This window comes from Diabrotica virgifera, chromosome 1 (assembly GCF_917563875.1).
Source record: "Diabrotica virgifera virgifera chromosome 1, PGI_DIABVI_V3a".
NCBI classification, from domain to species: domain Eukaryota; kingdom Metazoa; phylum Arthropoda; class Insecta; order Coleoptera; family Chrysomelidae; genus Diabrotica; species Diabrotica virgifera.
Window position 1 is genome coordinate 290993740 of NC_065443.1, and position 22495 is coordinate 291016234.

Here is a 22495-nt window from a genome sequence, read left to right on the forward strand (position 1 = left end):
CCTATATCCAAGCTTTCTACAAAGCAAACGAGTGGTAGATGAAAGATGTGGGAATCTACAATTTGCATTCCACGACATGTCTATTTATATTCGCCGTGTGCAAGTACTTGGAGGGGATACGAGAAACGATTGTGAGCGAGTAGCGGAGAAATCTTGCAACTTTCTTAAATAATTCATTGTCAAATAAAATTTTCAAATTGACGTATATTTCATATCTACTGTCAATGAAGAAGAAAAATTATATGTTCTCCACAATATTGATATATTGTGAAATTATTATATAAAAGTAAATTTAATTAATTGTATTTTGCTTGTAGTAGTGCATTTTAATAATTAATTTTAATATATACAATTGTTTACCTTTTAATAACATAACCTTAATATTACTTTTTCTTATTATAATTGTTTTGGGCTATGGCCTTAACAATTGTCCAGTAACCAGGGCCAATATGATTGGCCAGTATAATTAAAAGTGCGAAAAATGTTGCAGAGCTATGAAACCAGCTGTCGCTTTTCCGAACTTGCACGGTCACATTAGGAAAAATTCCACGAATTTGATTCTTAGTACTCAATTTGCGAGTAAACGAAGGTAAAGAAAGACACATTAACATAGAGACCACCACCATTCCAGCGACTCGTGGTGTGCTCTCTATAGATAAATACCATAATACGAGTGATGCGTTATCTGCACTACTTTTTAACCTTGTATTTGAGAAAACCATCAGGTCGGCCGAAATAAAAACAGAACTGCTATCGGTTCAAGGTCTCAAGCTATTACTAGCATACGCAGATGACATTCATCTCGTTGGAGACTCCATACTATCCATAAAAGACATTTTCAACAAGGTGAAAGGAGCAACAAGTGAAGTAGGGCTGAAGATTAATGAAGAGAAGACAAAATATATGTGTATAAATAGAACGACATGAAGAAACAGGCTAGGACAAAATGTGACAGTCAACACCTTCAATTTCGAAAGAGTATAACAATTTAAGTATTTGCGGGCGGCCGTAATCATAGCTGACAACGATGTTATTGAAGAAATAAAAGACAGAATCCAATCGGCAAATCGCTGTCTATTCGCACTGGATAAGCTTATAAAATCAAAAAATCTTACAAGAGGTTCCAAGATCAAAATCTATAAATCCATCGTCAGACCTGTACTAACATATGGATGCGAAACGTGGACCATGACCAAAGCAAACGAAGAAAAGCTCAGACGTTTTGAACGAATTATACTTAGAAAAATTTTCGGACCTCACTACGACATTAACACAAACCAGTATAGGATCAGAATATAGCAATAGACAACTATACTATTGAACGTGTGGATGCCTTCACATATTTGGGTACAGAAATCAATTAGAATAATTCCGTAAGTAGCGAAATTAAGGCAGTATTTTCAGTGGAAATCGTACATACTATGCTAATAAAAGATTGATGACATCGAAATTATTAGTCAAAAGAAACAAAATGACTATCTACGGAACCTTAATTAGACCCGTGGTGACCTACGGTTGTGAAACCTGGGTGTTGACGAAAAGGGATGAAGCCCAACTCAGGACATTCGAGAGAAAAATACTGAGAAAAGAATATGTCCCGGTGCAAGAGGAAGACGGCACATGGAGAATCAGGAGAAACGACGAGGTTAATGAACTGAATGAAGGGTATGATATTGTACGATTTAGATAAAACGGATATGAAGACAAGACAAGACAACACGACAGCAGTAAGACAAGAAAATAAGAAAACGATAAAGAAGATATTACAGTGGAAGCCGGTAGGAAGGCGAAAAAAAGGAAGGCCCAGGACGAGATAATTGGATGAAGTGGAGGACGACCTGAAAACCATGAATATAAGACAATGGAGGAGAAGGGCATAAGAGAGATATGAATAGAAGGACATAGTCAGAAAGGCAAAGACCCATCCATGGTTATGATGCCAAAAGAAAGAAGAAGTATAGGATCAGAACCAATATCGAATTAAAAGACAATGACAACGATATTGTCCAAGAAATTAAATCATAGCGACTAATATGGGCAGGTCACGTGCACAGACTTCATAACGAGAGACTTATAAGACTGATATGGGAGGAGATTCCTACAGGCAAAAGACCACTCGGCGGACGTCCCAGAATGCGATGGGGAGATAACATCCAAGCAGATCTCCGGAAAATGAACATTCCAGTTGACCCTAGGTTGATGGAAGACCGAACAAATTGGAAAAAGTTGTACAGTCAGCCAGGACCCAGAGTCAGCCAGAGTTGTAGCGCTACGTGATGATGATGATACTACGCGTCGCTCTGAGGAGTCTAAGAGGAGGAAATATGCATAAGCCAATGGTGGTGGTCTCCGTATAGAAATTAAATCTTAAACTGTTTTTCTTTAAAAAATATACTTGCATGAAATGTTATCATGGGCAGAACTTTTCCTCTAAATCCATGAGCAACGTGTAGAAATAACTCGTCAGTCATTTCAGCTCCGTCGCTTGGTCTCCATGTTCCCACAGAAAGCAGCCTTGGTTGAGCTTTTTGGTCGATAGTCTGGTATTCTACACCCCAAGTTTCACCTGTCTTCATTTGCCAGTAGGTACAATTGTCACATACTCCATTCTTAGAAAGGTAATTCTAAAAACAAAAAATTGCATAAGGGCACTTACTAATTTACTACTAACCAGAAGGTACAAAGAGACAAAGGGTAAGAAGGGAAATAGAAGATCTAGAAGTAAATTGGAAATATTAGGATAAGAGATAATAATAGTTCTGTACTGAAAGAAGACAGAAAATCTCGGAATTGATGCTGAAAATATGTGAAGAACATGTGTGGAGTGAGGCAAGGCTATATTTTGTCTCCTCTAATCTTCAATTGGCGATGTTAAGTCACAATGACGACCTCTCGTGGATTTCGGCGGAACTAAAATTGAGGCCTTTTTTCTTATTATTTCCCTGCTATAAAGGGGGTTTTTAATGTCAAATCGTTGTTAAAATCGTTGCCAGTATTTTCGAAAATCAATAAAGTGAAAAATTTAGTAGTCCCATCGATTAATCTACCAGCATCAGTAGAATCAAAAAGAACGTGTTCGTCCATAAATTTACTCCAAATATTCTGCAACACAACATACAAATAAGAACACTTTTGATAAAATGTTTGTAAGCTTTTAATTAAACCTTTTGTATTAAAATTTATTAATTATATTGATTTTCGAAAATACTGACAACGATTTTAACAACTATTTGACATTAAAAACCCCCATTATAGCAGGGCAATAAAAAGAAAAAAGGCCTCAATTTTAGTTTCGCCGAAATTCACGAGAGGTCGTCATTGTGACTTAACATCGCCAATTTATACTCTAAAAGAATATTTAGCGAAGCTTTACAAGAAACTGAAAAAGGTATTCTACTAAACGATACCGGATAAGCAACATTACATATGCAGAAAACACCCTGGTATTTGCGGACAACCTAGAAGACCTACAAGTCCTTATGAACAAAATCACAAAATGGCTCAATATAAAGAAAACAAAGCTCATGATAATTAGCAAGGAAAAGGGAACAGGAGGTTTACTCTATATACACCAAATCTCAGTAGAAAGAGTGAAGTACTACAACTACCTCGGCAAAATAAAAAATGAAGACTGGAGTGGACTGGACCAACAACCAAGGCATAACAGCGCATATCGGAAAAGCTAGCTCGACCTTTAACCGGAGGGGGGCTTTCATCAAGAGCCACAACTTCTCTGTTAGTATAAAAGTAAGTATGCTGGGATGATACGTCTATCTCTGTCCTTTTTTTATGATGTTTAATTGTGGACCTTTAACGAAGATATGTGCAGAAGATTACAAGCATTCGGGTTGTCGATATATCGGAAAATACATAATTAAAATGCTGTAGACTGACCGAGTCACAAATGAAGAATGAAAAAGTTCTTAGAAGAATGAAGAGGTACTGACTACCATCAAATCACGCAAACTACAATACTTCGGACACATTATGCAAAATGCATCCAGATATGCCCTGGAATGCGAGGTCCAGGAAGAAGAAGAACAGTCTGGTTAAAGAACCCCAGAACCCGGTTTAACACAACATCTGTGCAGTATTTCGGCGCTGCTGCAGAAAAGATAAAAATTGCCATGATGATCGTCAACATTCGTCACGGATAGGCACATCAAGAAGGAGAAGAATGGCTTAATCCTATATAAACATAGTATAGTCAGTCTAGAAAGTTTCCGGAAAAAAAGCAGAATTATAATTTTACGGTATTTATTTCTATCACTTGAAATATAAAATTTCAACAAATAATTCTCTCACATATATATAAAAATCTCATATACTTCCCTAATAGCACAAGGACGTCCAATGGACGTCCATTGGACGTCCTTCACGGACTTTAGGGACGTCCTTTGGACGTCCGTTTTCGTCCGAGGAACGTCCTTTATACGTCCTATTTTGGTCCAAATGTCGCGCTACCGAACGTCCATTGGACGTCCATCTAAGGTCCGAGGGGACGTATATTGGAACTTAATCGGACGCAAATTGGACCTTAATCGGACGTCCTAGGGGACGTAAATTGGACCTTAATCGGACGTAAATTGGACCTTAATCGGACATAAATTGGACCTTAATCGGACGTCCTAGGGGACGTAAATTGGACCTTAATCGGACGTAAATTGGACCTTAATCGGACCTAAATTGGACCTTAATCGGACATAAATTGGACCTTAATAGGACGTAAATTTGACCTTAATCGGACGTAAATTGGACCTTAATCGGACGTAAATTAGACCTTAATCGGACGTAAATTGGACCTTAATCGGACGTAAATTGGACTTTAATCGGACGTAAATGGGACCTTAAGCGGACGTAAATTGTACCTTAATCGGACGTAAATTGGACCTTAATCGGACGTCCTAGGGGACGTGAATTGGACCTTAATCGGACGTCCTAGGGGACGTGAATTGGACCTTAACAGGACGTCCAATTTTGGTCCAAAGGCCAAGTTGTTAAACGTCCAATGGAGGTCCACCTAACGTCGGAGGGGACGTTCGGTGGACGTCATTTGGGCATTCATAGGATGTCCCAGTTTGGTCCAATGTCTTGCTGCTGAACATCCATCTAACGTCCTGGAAGGTCATTCGGTGGACGTCTAGCGACGATATTTAGACCTGTGGAGAATGTATTGTGGGAAATAAAAAATATATTTTTTAAGGAACTTATATTTCATCTTATATCAAATTACAATTATTGGATATTACAGTATTTACATTAAATTACAATACACTTCTCCAAGAAATTAACGCACCACCTTAAATATGGGGTATATTTGATGTCTCGTATTTCCTAAACCTGTTGTCCCATCTAAGTGATGTTTTTATAATATTATAGCCTAGGCTATAGGTTACCTCCTTAAGCTTGTCATGCTGTAATATATGTATATTATATCATATCGCTCTCTATAGTAATGTGATATAATATATATTACAGTATAGCTCCCTGTGCATGACAAGCATAAGGAGGTAACATATTCTAGGGCCTAGGCTAGAATATTATAAAAAAAATCACCTAGATGCAACAACAGGTTTAGGAAATTCGAGACATCAAAAATGCCCAATTTTTAAGGTGGTGCGTAATGGGCTGTATATACAGGGTGTAACAAAAATACAGGTCATAAATTAAATCACATTATTCTGGGACCAAAAATAGTTCAAATGAACCTAACTTACCTTGTACAAATATGCACATAAAAAGTTACAGCCCTTTGAAATTACAAAATAAAAATGGATTTTTTCGATTATATCGAAAACTATTAGCGATTTTTTATTGAAAATGGACATGTGACATGTGGCATTATTATGGCAGGAATATCTTAAAGAAAAATTATGGTGAAATTTGTGCACCCCATAAAAATTTTATGGGGGTTTTGATCCCTTAAATCCTCCCAAACTTTTGTGTATGTTCCAATTCAATTTTATTATTGTGGTACCATTAGTTAAATTCAATATTTTTGTTTCTTAGTATTTTTCAGATAAGGCAGTTTTTATCGAGTTGCGACTTCTTTTTTAATATGTCCACGTAAAAATTTTATGGGGGTTTTGTTCCTTTAAACCCCCCAAATGTTGTATGTTCCAATTAAACTATTACTGAGGTACCATTAGTTAAACAGAGTGTTTTCAAAACTTTTTTGCCTCTTTGTATTTTTTCGATAAGGCACGTTTTATCGAGTCTGGCTTCTTTTTTAATATGGTTCAAAATATACCTAAAAATGTAAAGCATAAATAAGTTTGCATATTATTACCAAGTCTCCATAATCGTACTTAACCATATACAAATATGTGGTGGATTTGACAAATATTCACAATATTTCGATAAAAATTGACTTTTCGAAAAAGCAATAAGAGGCAAAAAAGTTTTTAAAACGTTGTTTAAATGGTAGGTACTACAATAATAATTAAATTGAAACGTGCACAAAAGCACATTGTTTTCGATACATTGGAAAAAATCACTTTTCATTTTGTAACTTCAAATGAGTGATAAAGGCACAGAGACTTAGATCACGAGGTCACATTGAAAGGATGCCAAAAACGAGGACTCCGAAAAGGGTACTAAACTACACTATAGCTTCAAGAAAGAGAAGAGGAAGACCGGAAAATAGATGGAAGCAAGAGGTCGAAAAAGATTTGGAAAGAATGGTGTTACAGGGTCAGAAAAGAAAAATGAATAAGAGGAAGGAATGGAGAAAAATCACATATCAAGCCAGAGAAGATCTCAGTACATAAAGAAACGTGAAAATGAAGAAAAAACAAACTTTTCAAGCCATGGGCCTCTAAGGCCCTTGGTGCTATTAATATATAACTTCAAAGGGCTGTAACTTTTCTTTTGTGCACATTTGTACTAAGGTAAGTTAGGTCCAATCAAACTATTTTTGGTCCCAGGATATGTGATTAAATTTATGACCTGTATTTTTGTTACACCCTGTATATATATAAAGGTTATATTTGGTTCTTGGGACATCAAAGTATATTTTTTAGACATTCCCTGGATATAGTCACTGATGTGACATACCTCCGATTTGTTTTTTCATGAGTTTTGTAAGAGAGACTAAAAACTTTTTTATGGTTACCTCCTGTTTTCATATATTTTTTGACATGTTTTGTAGTAAATTCAACTATCTATTTACTACAAGACATGTCAAAATTTACATGTGAAAGCAGGAGATGATCCTAAAAATGGTTTTTCGTCTCCTACAAAATTCATGAAAAATCAGATAGGAGAATTTGTACATTACAATTCTCTGATGTTTGGGAAAAAGGGCTTAAGTCAGAAATGCACATCGATAATGTTTTGATGATTTCTGGACCAGAAAAATCGGCTCTTTTTATTGGTACATACAGTTTACGTCTACAACAGTTTTTTGCTGGTCCAGAAATCATCAAAACATTAGCAATGTGCAATTCTGACTTACGCCCTTTTTGCCAAACATAAAAAAAGCAATCTGGTCATAACTGACCAATGAGCAATTTTAATTTAACCTAAATTACTAATGTTTCTTAAAATGAAGAGCTTACCCGATAGCGTCTCTTATCTAATCTAACAAGATCATGCACTATTCTAACATACACAGCCACATCACGCACTATGCTCTGCTTTTCACTATCACCTATCACTCAAACTAGTTCAAAAGGCTTTGTCCTCTTCAATCTTCTAGTTTGCCCAGTAGTATCGAGGAGGATTTCCTCAATATTCTTGTACTTATTTAAGTTGTTTGTCGGGATTCCTGCTATCTTCTTGATGATTATATCCAGGTTCCATTCCTAGGTATTAATATTTGTTTATAAAGTAATAACTTATTATGCATGGACAATGTTGTTTCTTCCAATTAGCCAATACACTTTTTATATCTTTATTTTGGTTATATCTGGTTTTTTGTAGACCACTTTCAGCTGATTCTAAAAAAAATTAAAATGAACGGTAATTTTTCTATTCTTTACAATTAAAAATCAAAATATTTACAGGTAATACATGCATAAATGATTCGTTTCATAAAGAAAATTGAAAACGGATTTTATAATACTTACATAATTGTTTAAGAGATCCAGCCATAGCCAAAACTAGCATACTAAACAGTACAGTTGAGTATAGCAAAAAAAGCCACTAATTTCCATTTTTCACCCCCTTATCGATGCATTTTTTTCCAATCAAAATTTTTACTAAATTTTTAGGTTATCTTATGATGAAAATGAAATAATTGATGACTTGATGACCAATGACCACGCGACGCTACATAGATACTCGCGCGGCAAATTTGAAAATGAACGCAAATTGAATAGTAAATGGCCTCTCTTTAGAGTATGGAAAATTTTACCCCTCCAGGAGGACATTGTACTCTTTTCATAGAATATCTTGTGGTAACTTTCCAGCCATAATTTAATCAGATGTTCACGGAATAGAACTTTGATAGTAGAATTCCTGGAATGTTTTGTTGTTAGGGGAAACTTTTATTTTATTTATTCTTGAATATTTCCTGTTGTTAAACATTGTAACCAATAATTTACAAATAAGATTTTCATTACATTACATGAAATCAAAACATGTTTTGGATATTAAACTATATAGTTTTATAATTGTAATAATTTAATATACAATTTTGAATTAAGATTTAATCTTTCGATCTAATCGATTTAAACTACAGTAAAACTTGTGTTACCGGCCCCCTGCCAACACCGGCCACCTGTACTAACGGCCAGTTTAAAAATTCCCCACACTAATTACAGTAAAACCTGTCAGTAACGGCCGCTAAAAATGAAAAAGCTATTGGCCGATATAGAAAGGTGACCGGTATTGCCAGTTTTTGTAGTCTAGATATAATTGGTTTGGGGAATTTTTAAACTGGCCGTTAGTACAGGTGGCCAGTAACACAGGTTGTACTGTATATCTAGGCTACAAAAACTGGCAATAACGACCACTTTTCTATATCGGCCAATAGTTCTTTCATTTTAGTGGCCGTTAGTGACAGGTTTGACTGTATTTCATTAACGTAAAGTTAACGCAAGTTAATATTTTATTGAATTATTTTGCTATTTGATCTCGTAATTGGTATAATGTGTCCAATATAAGCGTTCATAAAACGTCCGTATTTCGTCCAGTATGGACGTCCAAAGTCGGACGTCCAAAGGACGTCCATATTTATTCCGTCCGAAGGACGTCCATATTTATTCCTTCCGAAGGACGTCCAACATGGGACGTCCGTTTATAGTCCATGGACGTTAGGACCAAAAATGGACCTATTTTGGACGTCCAAATGACGTCGTGTGCTATTAGGGAATTGTCCGTATTTCGTCCAGTATATATACGTCCATATTTGTTCCATCCGAAGGACGTCCAACGTCGGACGTCCATTTTTATTCCGTCCGAAGAATGTCCAACGTCGGACGTCCAAAGGACGTCCATATTTATTCCTTCCGAAGGACGTCCAACGTCGGACGTCCATATTTATTCCTTCCGAAGGACGTCCAACGTCGGACGTCCAAAGGACGTCCATTTTTATTCCGTCCGAAGGACGTCCAACGTCGGACGTCCATATTTATTCCTTCCGAAGGACGTCCCACGTCGGACGTCCAAAGGACGTCCATTTTTATTCCGTCCGAAGGACGTCCAACGTCGGACGTCCAAAGGACGTCCATATTTATTCCTTCCGAAGGACGTCCAACGTCGGACGTCCAAAGGACGTCCATTTTTATTCCGTCCGAAGGACGTCCAACGTCGGACGTCCAAAGGACGTCCATATTTATTCCTTCCGAAGGACGTCCAACATGGGACGTCCAAAGGACGTCCATTTATAGTCCATGGACGTTAGGACCAAAAATGGACCTATTTTGGACGTCCATTGGACGTCGTGTGCTATTAGGGTTAGGGCCGGTTGTTCGAACGCTAATCAACAATGATCATTATCAAATATTTAATTACTGTCACCAACTGTCAATGTCAACTTTGTTTGGGTTGCTGAAAACATAATTAATTACAATAATTATGAGATTTATTAATCGATTATGTTAATAATTGGTATGTTAATTGATTAACTAGTCTCATAATTGTAATCAATTATGTTTTCAGCAACCCAAACAAAGTTGACATTGACAGTTGGTGACAGTAATTAAATATTTGATAATACTCATTGTTGATTAGCGTTCGAACAACCGGCCCTTATACAACCTCCATTTGAATCTAAGCACTTAACTAAACGTCCAGGTACACCCGAAACTAGGTCAAGGCCACAATTTTCGGTAATGGTGTTCCAGGCCTGTAAAACTGACCGAATCAAACCTTCTTTATCTCGTGGCGCTGCTCGTTCCACTGCAACCTTCATCAGTCCCCATATGTTTTCAATGGGGCTAAGATCTGGAGATGCTGCTGGCCACGGAATTGTTGCCAATTCGTGTTCTTGCATCCAAGCTTGAGTATAAGCAGAAGTATGGCATCTTGCATTATCTTGCTGAAAACGCCACCCCTCTGGATATAAAACATGAGCCGTTTTAAGAAGAAAACCAATTAGAATGTCACAATATCTCGCACTATCAACAGTATCATTAACTATACAGAGAGGTGTAGCACCACGCTGAGATATTGCTCCCCAAACCATTATTTTAGTGGGAAATTTGGAAATTTGGACGGTAACATTTTCTCTTGATAGGACTTTTAGATGATTTGCACCAAGCTGGAAACAACTTTCATCAGATATAAAGACATTATTAAAATTATCTTCTCGAAAACGTTGACAAAAATCTATTCTTCGTTGCCTTTGCAGAGGTGTCATTGTAGGGATTTTTTTGGATTCCTTGATATGTAGCCTTGCTTTTTCAGTGACATGCGGACAGTTTCTGGGCACGTTTTTATTCTTCGTTGATTTCCAAATCTGTTCGCTAATTTTCGAAACCTTAGGCGCGGATTTTGTCGTCCTAAAGCCACTAAAGCATTTAAATTGTTTCCGCGAATCTTACGCGGTCTACCCGAAACTGGTCTATGTCTCATATCTATGCCATTTTTTATCCTCTTTATTGTCTCATACACTACACTTTTTCCGAGTTCAGTCAATTGCACTAATTTTTTAACGTTTCGGACACCCTTTCTGTACAAATATTCCACCACTTTTCTTTTTTCTACTTGCGACATGATTTCACAAATCTTAAGGGCCGGTTGTTCGAACGCTAATCAACATTGATCACTATCAAATACTTAATTACTGTCACAACTGTCAATGTCAATTTGGTTGGGTTGCCGAAAACATAATTATTGATGACAATTATGAAATTAGTTAATCAATTATGTTAATAATTGTTATGTTAATTGACTAACTAATCTCATAATTATAATTAACTATGTTTTCAGCAACCCAACCAAAGTTGACATTGACAGTTGTGACAGTAATTAAATATTTGATAGTGATCAACGTTGATTAGCGTTCGAACAACCGGCCCTTAGTCTGTTTACAAACAATATTTGACAGATGGTGTTGTCATGCGATTTTGTCCATAACCTACTATCGGCACAACCTACTTGATGCATTACTTTTGTCTTAAAATGTTACAAAAAGGAAATCTATTAAAATTAGGAAAAATATAAAATTCCGGGTACTTTCTAGACGGACTATATTTAGACTCTCGATCCAGACTGCAGGGCTACACCTGGTATACGGACGGGTCTAAAACTGCAGAAGGTTCGGGCGCAGGAATATTCTGTAGTGGTGGAAATTTCAACATTTCTATTTTACTTGGAGAATATACTTCCGTATTTCAGGCAGAAATTTTTGTAATCCTTTAGTGTGCACTGCAGCGGGTTAACATATGCACAGATAGCCAAGCAGCCATTGGGGCTCTTATAAGCTCTAAGGTGAACTCTAGGCTAGTGTGGGAATGTCGACAAGAACTTGACAGACTGGCGCAACATAACAGTGTTATACTGGTATGGGTTCCAGGCCATCGGGTCATATACGGCAACGAAAGAGCTGATGCACTTGCCAGGAGAGCATCAGCTACAAAATACCTGGGTCCAGAGTCGGCCGTGGGAGTGCCAAAAAACACCGTCTGCGAACGTAAAAAAGTCTGGATCCGAAGCCAACACAACTCACACTGGGAGGGTATACCCGGTCAAAAACACATGGCAAGTGTATATTGGACGGACATGTGCTAGTAGGGCTGAATTACTGCTGAAAACAAGCAGGAATCAGCTCAGAGTCATAACAGGTTTCCTCACTGGGCATGCACCAGTTAAGGGTCACCGGCATACAATGGGGCTGTTTCATGGAGACTTGAGTTGCAGACTCTGTAACAGAGAACCTGAAACAGTCAACCATATATTGCATGAGTGTAAGGCATTAGATCGAAGGCGGCAAACACTTTTCGGAGACATCGAAATGACATTCGAACAATGGCGAAGAACTAACATCGCACCGTCCGCGTGTAAAAAACTTTTCAAAAATTCAATCATCGGCGTGATATAAAATAGCGTAAAAGTTGCTGAGTTAATGCATTTAAGTGTGCAAAGCTTGCTGGGGCCTCAGATTCGAAGAACACAACAAAAAACGTGAGTACCCAATCCCACAAAAACCCAAGTATGTGCTTTCCACCTTAGAAACAAGCATGCCCGAAACGAGACGCCAAAATACCTTGGCGTCCTTCTGGCTAGAACTCTGTCTTACCGATACCACTGTCAACATGTCAGAAGAAAGTAAGTGCCAGAAATAATATCATCCGCAAGCTAACTAATACAAAATGGGTAGCACAACCACACACTCTCCGCACTTCTGCCTTAGCATTATGTTTATCAGCCGCGGAGTTTGGAGCAACAGTATGGGCAAACTCTGCTCACGCAAAGAACGTCGACGTGGCTCTAAATGAAACGGTTCGTATAATATCGGGTTGCCTGAAACCGACACCTATCGAAGAGGTATACCCCATAGCTGGGATTGCTTCACCACCTATCAGAAGGAAGGTCACGTCAGAGGTAGAACGAAAAAAGCAGGAGACGGACCGAAGACACCCCTTATATGACCACCAAACTCGGCCAAGTAGATTAAGATCTCGGAAAAGCTTCCTGAAAACATCAATATCCATCCCCGAAGCGCCAGAGATGCGCCGAATACACCTATGGCAAGCGTCAGCTACCGCAACACATTTTCCTCCCTCAGAGGAAATGGCTGCTGGACACAATTTACCGTATCCGACTTGGAAAGCGCTAAACAGACTAAGAACCGGCGTTTCAAGTTGTTCTAGTAACCTGAAAAAATGGGGATACCAGGAGGACGATGCCTGCGACTGTGGCGCGGTTCAGACCAGCCGGCATCTACTATCATGCACATAGATGAGAGAGAGACCTGCACAGAAGAAGACTTAATTATAGCAAATGACAGGGCCATCTATGTGGCCAACCATTGGACATACAGAATTTAAAGTTGTTGGTGTTCCGTACACGGAAAGTAAGTAAGTACCCATTTTTTATATCAGTTGTATATCAGTTTTATATCAATTTATCTATTCATATTCAATTGGTATGTTAGTGCATGAAAATACATTAACAGACCTAAGACTACAGTCCACGAAGGAAACAATCAATCTAAATCCCGTGCGCTAACATCGTAGCATCTATTATGTATATTCTTACCTTCATATTCTTTAAAAGAAAATCTCGTCGTTCGCTTTTGACGGGTCTGATGGCCTCCCACTCCTCTTCAGAGACTTGACTCGCAGTGTCAAACTCTTCTTGAATTGCCAGATCTAAGGCTCTAGTAAAAGATTTAAACAGTTCCTCCATATGACATTTTCTACCTCCCTAAAATAAAACAATATTCTAATGGTACATTTTTCTAATTCTATTTTTATAGTTGCTATCCTTTTGAGTAGGTACCAAAAATTCATATGTTCCTGGAAGACATCTATTAAGGTACCTATTCCTTCAGTAGTTCACTGCTTTTTCGAATTTTTGGAAATTTTGATCTAAATTTATCTTTTTTGACATACCTCGTATAAAATTGATAAAATTTGATATAAGATGGTTGTATTTTAGCTTTTAGACCATCCAGAACTTTTTATTAAGAATCACTTTTTTTTGTAAAATTGATAATAAAAGAGTTATCAGAATTGAAATAAAGGAAAATAATGTTAGTTATCTATTATTTCTCAAAATATTTTTTTCAATTAGAAGGATTTAATTGCATATTAGAATATATTTTTTAATTCCAAACAACTTTTCATAATAGCAATTTTCAATATTGTGAAAAATAAAGCAACTTTACTCCTGAGTGAAATTCAAACTTTTTGACATACCTCGTATAACATTCATAAAATTTGATATATGATGGTTGAATCTTGGGTTTTGGACCATGCAGAACTTTTTATAAAGATTAACTTTTTTTCGGAAAATGAATAATAAAAAAGTTTTCCATACGGATACAACTTACAGGGACATCATGCAAATGCAACTAATTTTCAACAATGAACTGATTGCAAAACTTAACCATTTTAAATACCCCTACCTAGTACGTTGGATAAACGAGACACTAAATTCTGATGAAGAAATTAAAACTTGTATAGATATTGCAAGAGGAGCATTTTTATGAAACTTAGATCTATACTGTGCAATTATCGGTTGAACTTATAACAATTAAGTTCCTAACATATTATGTGTATCCTGTATTACTATATGGACATAAGGATGTGAAACTTGGATCATGAAGGTTTATATGATATATGATAAACAAATTAGAAGCCTTCGAGATGTGGTCATATCGTAGAATGATGCATTTAAAACACAGACGTCTTAAACAGAATAGGTCAAGTGGTCAATAGGTCAAGTAGGCGAAAGAGACTTAACTAAGATGATAAAAAAGAGAAAAGTTGAATATCTGGGGCATCTAATGAGAGGTAGTAGATAGTGGATACTGCAATAATTAATCCTCAACGGAAAGATCGAGGAAAAAAGAGGAATTGGTACGACGAAATGAAGAAAACACGAAGAGATGCAGTTTTGTTTTATTTGACACGAGTTTGTGTTTTGTTTTCGTTATGTCCTTTTAGTGGAAAACCGTCGTTAGAAAGATAAACTTACCACACATTTATTGGTAGTAAAACTAGCATTATACAGGTAAGCTATATTATCTCCTTCTTTCAGTAGACTCTCGAACATCTGAATGTCTTGGAAATTTCTGTTAGTATTTGAGATAATATACATCCACTGATTGGTAGTACTGGCCAGATTCAAAGACTTTGCATGCTCCATAACAATACCGACCAAGTAGTAGCTGGCGATCACTAAATAATTGTTACCGAGAACTTTTGGATTGATGGTCGACATAACTTCTCGTAGATCACTCCTAGACATGCTCACATCCAGTTTCATCAGGGATATACCAGTGGCTTTGGCATTACTGTTTCTGCTTTGAGTGATAGATTTTATGACGCGTGTGATCATATCTCTATCTAAAAAGTATGATTACGTGAAATTATCAATGGTAGGGGAGCAAATTATGCTAAATTTGCAGTCACTCGAGCGTTATTGGTACCTATTGGGTTGTGATTATTAGGTTCTAAAACAAAAAGAAGTTAAATAAAATTTTCCATTTTAGTGGGGACTTTTCATTTTTTAATTTAATTTTCCATTTCCAACAATGGTTTTTCCCGAATATAGCGCTATCTATACATCATTCGAAAAAATGTCTCGAATAAAAGTTGCTTATTTTAACGTAAATAATCCAAATCTGCAATAAAAACTTGGGGTTCTCATTTAAGATTTTAAAGTAACCCCCACCCTACGTCCGTGGGGGTCCGTGTTTGGTACCATTCGATAGATTTTTCAAAAACATTTTGAAAGTGTATTTTGCAGTTTTTCGATCTGATGTTCATTTTGCGAAATATCGCGGGGTTTGTATTTAAAATTTTAAATTTACCCCCCACCCCTCTCCATGGTGGGTCATGTTTAGTACCATTCGATAGATTTTTGAAAAATATTGAAGACGTATTTTTTAGTTTTTTGATCTGACGTTCATTTTGCGAAATATTCGTTTTTTTTTTGTGAAACTTTTTGACTCGCCCATTTCCTTACGCCTCGCTCAAATCGTCAGATTTTTGAAATATACACTCTTTTGCATGTACTTAACTTACCTCATCTTAATCTGAGAATTTCGAGTATTTTTAAGGATAGATTTTTTTCGGACCCCCCTTAACGAACTCCTCTGTGTTAAGAGCCAATATATGGTAGAGGTGCATCTTTCGTTATAAGGCAATTGATGGACAAATACAGGAGTAAAGAAACAAACGATCATATGGTATTCATTGATCTTGAGAAAGCATATGATAGAGTTCCTCGAGAGATTCTGTGGTGGACACTCAATAAGAAAGGAGTCCCTGGTGAATATGTAAAGATTGTGAGAGATATGTAAGAGGGAGTAACGACTAGTGTTAGGACAGGTGTGGGAGAGACTGATAAATTTCATGTGAAAGTAGGATTGCACCAAGGCTCTGTGCTTAGTCCGTATTTTTTTATTCTCATTAGTTTTGGACCAGATAACAGCGAAACTACAGGGTAACATTCCATTGTGCTTAATGTATGCTGATGATGTCGTGTTAGTAGGAAATAGTGAAAGAGACTTAGAAAAAAAACTGGAACAAGCTGGAGAAGACTTAGAACAAAAACTGGAGGCAAGCTCTGGAGGAAAAAGGTTTAAAACTTAGTAGGACAAAAACAGAGTATTTGGAATGTTCATTTAAATATGGAGTTACTACAAATAAAATGGTATCTTTGGATGGTGAACTGATTGCAAAAAGCAATAGTTTTAAGCACCTGGAATCGGTATTACATAGTAATGGAGAAATAGATGGAGATGCATGCAGTAGAATTAGGGCTGGATGGATGAAGTGGAAAGAAGCGAGTGGTGTGTTGTGTGACAGAAAAATTCCAATGAAGCTGCAGGGAAAATTCTATAAAACAGCCATAAGACCGGCTATGATGTACGGAACTGAATGTTGGGCAGTGAAGAAGAAAGAGGAACAACGAATGCATGTGGTGGAAATGAGAATGCTTAGATGGATGAGTGGAGTGACAAAGAAGGATAAAATTAGAAATGAGTATATTAGGGGAAGTCTAGATGTGGCACCAATTGATGCCAAAATGAGAGAGCAAAGGTTAAGATGGTTTGGTAATGTTCAACGTCGAGACGTTAATCACCCAATATGAAGAATAGCTGAAGTGCAGATTCCTGGAAGGAGTAGGAGAGGAAGACCAAAGAAGACCTGGGGGGAGACGATAAGGCAGGACATGTTGGTAAAGGGGATTGACTTTGATATGACCCAAGATAGAATTATGTGGAGAAATGCAATTAGTCGACCTGTCGACCCCGCATAGGGATAAGGCAAAGAGAATGATGATGATATGGTAGAGGTACATCTGCAGGGTACTAGGTTTCTGCCCATATGATAATCTGACGCGCTCGAGTAACTGCAAAAATCCCCGCTTGGGCTCCCCTACCACAAGAAGAACTGAAAGTTTAGTGCACATAAATCATGTGACCAGGGAAATTATCATGATGTATTGATTTTCATATGACAAAATACTCTGCTTTTGAATATATTATGTGAGGCGAGATTGTGAACCGATTCATACTTACTAACTGTAGAATCATATATAACTACTAATGTTTTCCATACATAAATATTAGATTCGCGTAGATCAAGAATAATCTGTGGTAGTTCTTCACCGCTCGTTATCAAAGGAATAGTCATTGCAGTATTTGGAGGTAGACGTGGGCAGTCAGGCTCTAAAAAAAATACAAAACAGCACTTTACATACATAGAAACATCATCTTAAGTGTACTACTACTACCATCACGAATGGAGCCAAGAAGTTTTGGGGGTACACATTACCCCGAAAAGTTAAGATATTAACGTTCCTAAAATTAAAGGGTTGAACAGACCATTTTAGTCAATGATAAATTTTCTTTTGAAAGAGACAGTAACAAGAAAATCGAGAGAAAGTAATCTCTACCGTAGTAGGAATCATTTTTTGCGGCAAGCACTTTAAAAGGACCACCTTAAAAAGGAAAGACTGATTCGGGAAGAATCCACATTACACCCGAATTTGAACAACCACCGCAGAATGATGATAATTTTCTAGCACCGTTGCGACCCGCAGCCGAATCTGTGGATAAAGATTTTTCAGAGAATTTGGTCATTTCTCAGAAGAGTGCTCTTTACACGAGCCCTCAAATCGAAAAAGAAATAATTTACATTTGTGGTGAAATTATTAAAGATAACACCATCGGCGAAGAAATGGAATCTAAATTTTTTGCGATTCTCGAAAGTGAAGAGACATTTATTCAAGCAGAACTTGAAGTGTGGAAATCAGCTATGCTCACCTACCCTACTCAAAAATCAGCTTTGGAATGCTTATATCAGTGCTACCAAAAAGTAGCACTACCAAAAGTAGTACCAAAATTTTCATTGTTGAAAATATTGGCTACCATACCTGTTTCCACTGTTACCCCAGAAGGGACTTTTTCAACCCCCCGAGAAGACTTGCGGAATACAACAACACAAAAACTACTTGTGGAACATAACGAGTGAAACCAGACTGAATGGCTTAGTCCTCATGAACATTCACTATGGGATAAAAATTGATGCGAATGAAGTAGTGAATATATTTAAAAAGAAAGACAGCACATGAATTCTGTAATGCGTAGATACCTATATAAAACAGAACTTTAATAATCCTAGATTGTAGAGTTCAAAAAAGTACTACCCCAATTTCTTCCAGGAGATTATTTCTATATATTATATTTTTTACATCTTTAATAATTTTTCTATGAATATACAGGGTGTCCAGAAACTCTACCGACAAACGAACACAGGAGATTCCCCAGATAATTTTAACCAAATTCACCTAGTCCGAAAATGCTTTCTAAGGGAGCTAGAGCTATTTGAAGATGGCGTCTTGTAATTAGTTTTTCTTAAATACCTCCAGAACGCTTCAAGTTAGAAAAACGAAAATTGGTACACTTATTTATCTTCTAGAGATAAATCGATTCCATCTATTGCGAATTTCTAGTATACTGAATTCGCTCTACCGAGATTCACTTTGACACATTCGGAATAGGAAACATACAACACAAAAATTCCTACCTCACACTATTAACTGCTAAAATCAACTTAATCTTTCATTAAAAAACGAAGAATTATTAGAAATAGTGGGAGTGTCTACTAATCTCATAAAATTTTGTGGAGTTTATTTCTACAAAATATTTTTATTTTGTACAATAAATAATTTTGTCATTTGTTATCAATACATTAAAATGGTGTAAATAAATAATTATTGATTGGCGTAAGGTTTATGTTATTTTTATGTCTGTTTACTATTAATAATATTGGCTATGAGCAGGTGCGTTGGTTGTGTAGTAATTTCCAGTCACTTCTGACAACTGAACTTCCCAAAAAAGAAATTACTAACGTCAGTGTCAAAGTGAATCTCGATAGAGCGAATTCAGTATACCAGTCATAGGCGTCCGTTTTGGGTCGGGCAACGGTTATTTTATCGCATAAATTTTTTGTCGTTAATTTTTAAGCATTTTTGATACTAGACTGAATTATTAAATTGTGAGGTATTCTAGTACTAAAATGTACTCTTATTTTAAGTCGGTAGGACACACCATTTTCTAGAAAAATCAATTTGAAAATTTTTCGTTTCCTGAATTTGAAAAAAAAAACAAATAAAAAAGATAAAAAAACGGTGTATTTTACCAACTTAACCCATTAACGCCCAAATAATTTTTTTTTGAATTTTTGGGTAATTCTTCTATATCTTAAAGATGTTGGTTAAAACTTACTAAAAATAATTTTTTTTTTGTATAATTTATGTACAGGGGTTAAAAAAAATGCTGACACCATATGGTATCAGTGGGCGTTTAGGTTCATTTTATTGCAAAAATTAAAACGATTATTTCATTCATAGGAGATTCTGACCAATAGAAAGCTACAGAAATGCAGATTAAGGTGATAATTTTTGATAATATCCCGTCGTCAAGTATATTACGTCAGATGCCCTTCGTTGCTACAAAAAAATACATTCCAGTGACATTAATGACAATTAAATGTTTTAAAAGTTATAAAAGTGATGACTTTCAACCGTAAAATATTTTATATCAACTGTGTAACAGTATTACTTTGTACTTACATAAATAAATTACAATAAAATTTTGGTTTTGAACAGTTTTATTCATAAAATAATCGCAACAAATTGCACTCGATCTCTAAAATTAATATAGAATTTTAGAGCTCTTGTGCATTTACTACTGATAATAACGTGTTTTTTTGGCACAGGCTTTTGCCATTCAGCCAGTCACAACTATAATTACGTGTTGGAAAATAAAAATTACAACATGTTCTATTATTCATTTTGTATGAAATGCTGCAAAACAATTAAACATGATCCCACGTTACATTTTTTGCACATTGTTCGGCGAAAAGGTTTACAACTGCACATTGTCTTCTTCGGCAAGAAACTCTTATATGAAATGATCTATAGCATATAGCATCAAACCGTACATCTGGAAAAATATTCTTGTAAGGAGCAGTTCCTCTAGCTCTTTTTGGAGCGGTACCATACTTGTTCAAATAAACTTGTACGATTTCCCGTCTAAAATCTAGATTTGATACATTACGATTTTTTTTTTCTGTATTAGTACCATGCGTTCTGTATAGCTACGTCTATAAGCCATCTATAATTCGGTAAGAAGCTACTCCTTGGTCCATGAGTTCAGTTCCCCCATCTATTGTTATAGACTTGCAATATGTTTCTTTTTTGTTTTGAGAATATCTCCGAACCTGTTGTAATGGTTGGACATCAGCATTTGTAGAACACATTGTCACTACTGAGTTGGCCATCCAACAAACTTGTAGAATACTATTATTTTTTTCGATCAGTTGTTCATACTCCCCTCGATCCTTTTTTTTTAACAAATTTTTGCTAGTCAAAATACATGATCGGGATATACGATTTTCTCGTATCGTGCCTACTGCTCCATATCCTAGATTACGAAGGAAGGAAAAACAAGTTTAGGCCGGTAAACGAGTTATTTGTATGTAAAAAATGGTAAATTTGGTTCTTTTAGTTCTTGTAACATCCCATATAGCACACAACGTCCGATGTACGTCCATATAACGTACATTTAAAGTCCAAACGTCCATGGACCAAAACTGGACGTACTATGTACGTACATTACGGGACGTCCATTGGACGTTGGATTTCAACGTACATTGGACATCCATTTGTGGTCCATGGATATTTTACACAAAACGCGACTATTATATTAAGTCCCAATACAAACTAAATGAGAATCTTCTTGACAACGTTGTCGCTCTTCGCGCTATCGGTCGTGAAAGTTAGTATTAGGCAGGACTTTTAGGGGATTATCGCTGTTAATTGTTGTGGAATACTGAAGGATGGTTTATTTATGATAATTCACAGAATGGCAAACGCGCTTGTAATATACAACAACGGTACTGACTCTAAAAATAGTTTGGAACAGAAACAGAACAGATTAAACCTCTTTTAATGTGCATGCTTCCTAGGGCGTCATTATCTGAATCTCGTTTTTATGAAAATACATCCTGTGATATACCTATTTGTGTTTTCTGTTTATCGTGCAAGTGCAGTCGTGCATTAATGAAGTTCCTAGTTCCTATAATAAAGTATATATTATAATGAAGTTATAGTAAAGAGAAATAAAAAGGTCTTTTGTGTAATATTTTTAAGTATAAGTTTAGTATTATAAGGAACTATTTCCTATAAAGGCTTTTTGCTATGTATTCACAAAATTATAGATACTAGATTTCTTTCTGAAAAGTGCCCTACAAATGTCCATAAGACGTACATTGAATGTACATAAGGTGTACACTGAAAGCTTCAATACAACGTACAATGTACGTTTGTAGCGGACGTTCTATGGACGTCCAATTTTGTGAACTCTGGACATTCGTTGGACGTCCATCGGATGTCCATTGTACCTTAGCGGGACGTCCATTGGACGTTCCAATGTACACAGATGTACGTCCATTGGATGTCCATAAAACGTACTTGTGCTATCTGGGATAAGCATCAATGGTGTCGACGCTTTGGCAAACAATTTCTCCTAAACGCCCACGGATACCATATGGTATCACGCTAATTTAGGGCTTCATATCAAAAGCAAATTAAAATTTATTCAAAATATTTATGCTCAAAATAAATATTTGATCTATTTACATTAGCGTTTATATCAAACTTTTACTAAAATATGCAATACTACTGCGAAAATAAACTTGCGCCCTTCGAACATCCATAATTTCGACTGAAAATAAAATCTGTTCAGGAAAAAAATTGCACACCAATAAAACATACAGCAATCGGCTTACAAATGAGATAGAATGAAAGTCTGTCATGTCTGCTAACCTTGAAACTGAAAATATTCGAATTCCGACTAAAACAA

The 22495-nt window shown here is 36.4% G+C and overlaps 1 protein-coding gene across 1 annotated transcript in view; it reads right to left on the reverse strand.

The window, feature by feature from the left end:
* LOC114329758 (ionotropic receptor 93a) overlaps positions 1-22495 on the reverse strand; it is a 51707-nt gene that overhangs the window by 25328 nt on the left and 3884 nt on the right. Inside the window, exons 4-7 of the mRNA XM_028278965.2 lie at positions 17645-17794; positions 15091-15461; positions 13648-13815; positions 2400-2624 (exon numbers count right to left, since the gene is read on the reverse strand). Of these exons, the coding sequence (XP_028134766.1) occupies positions 2400-2624; positions 13648-13815; positions 15091-15461; positions 17645-17794 (914 nt within the window). The remainder of the gene's footprint in view (positions 1-2399; positions 2625-13647; positions 13816-15090; positions 15462-17644; positions 17795-22495) is intronic.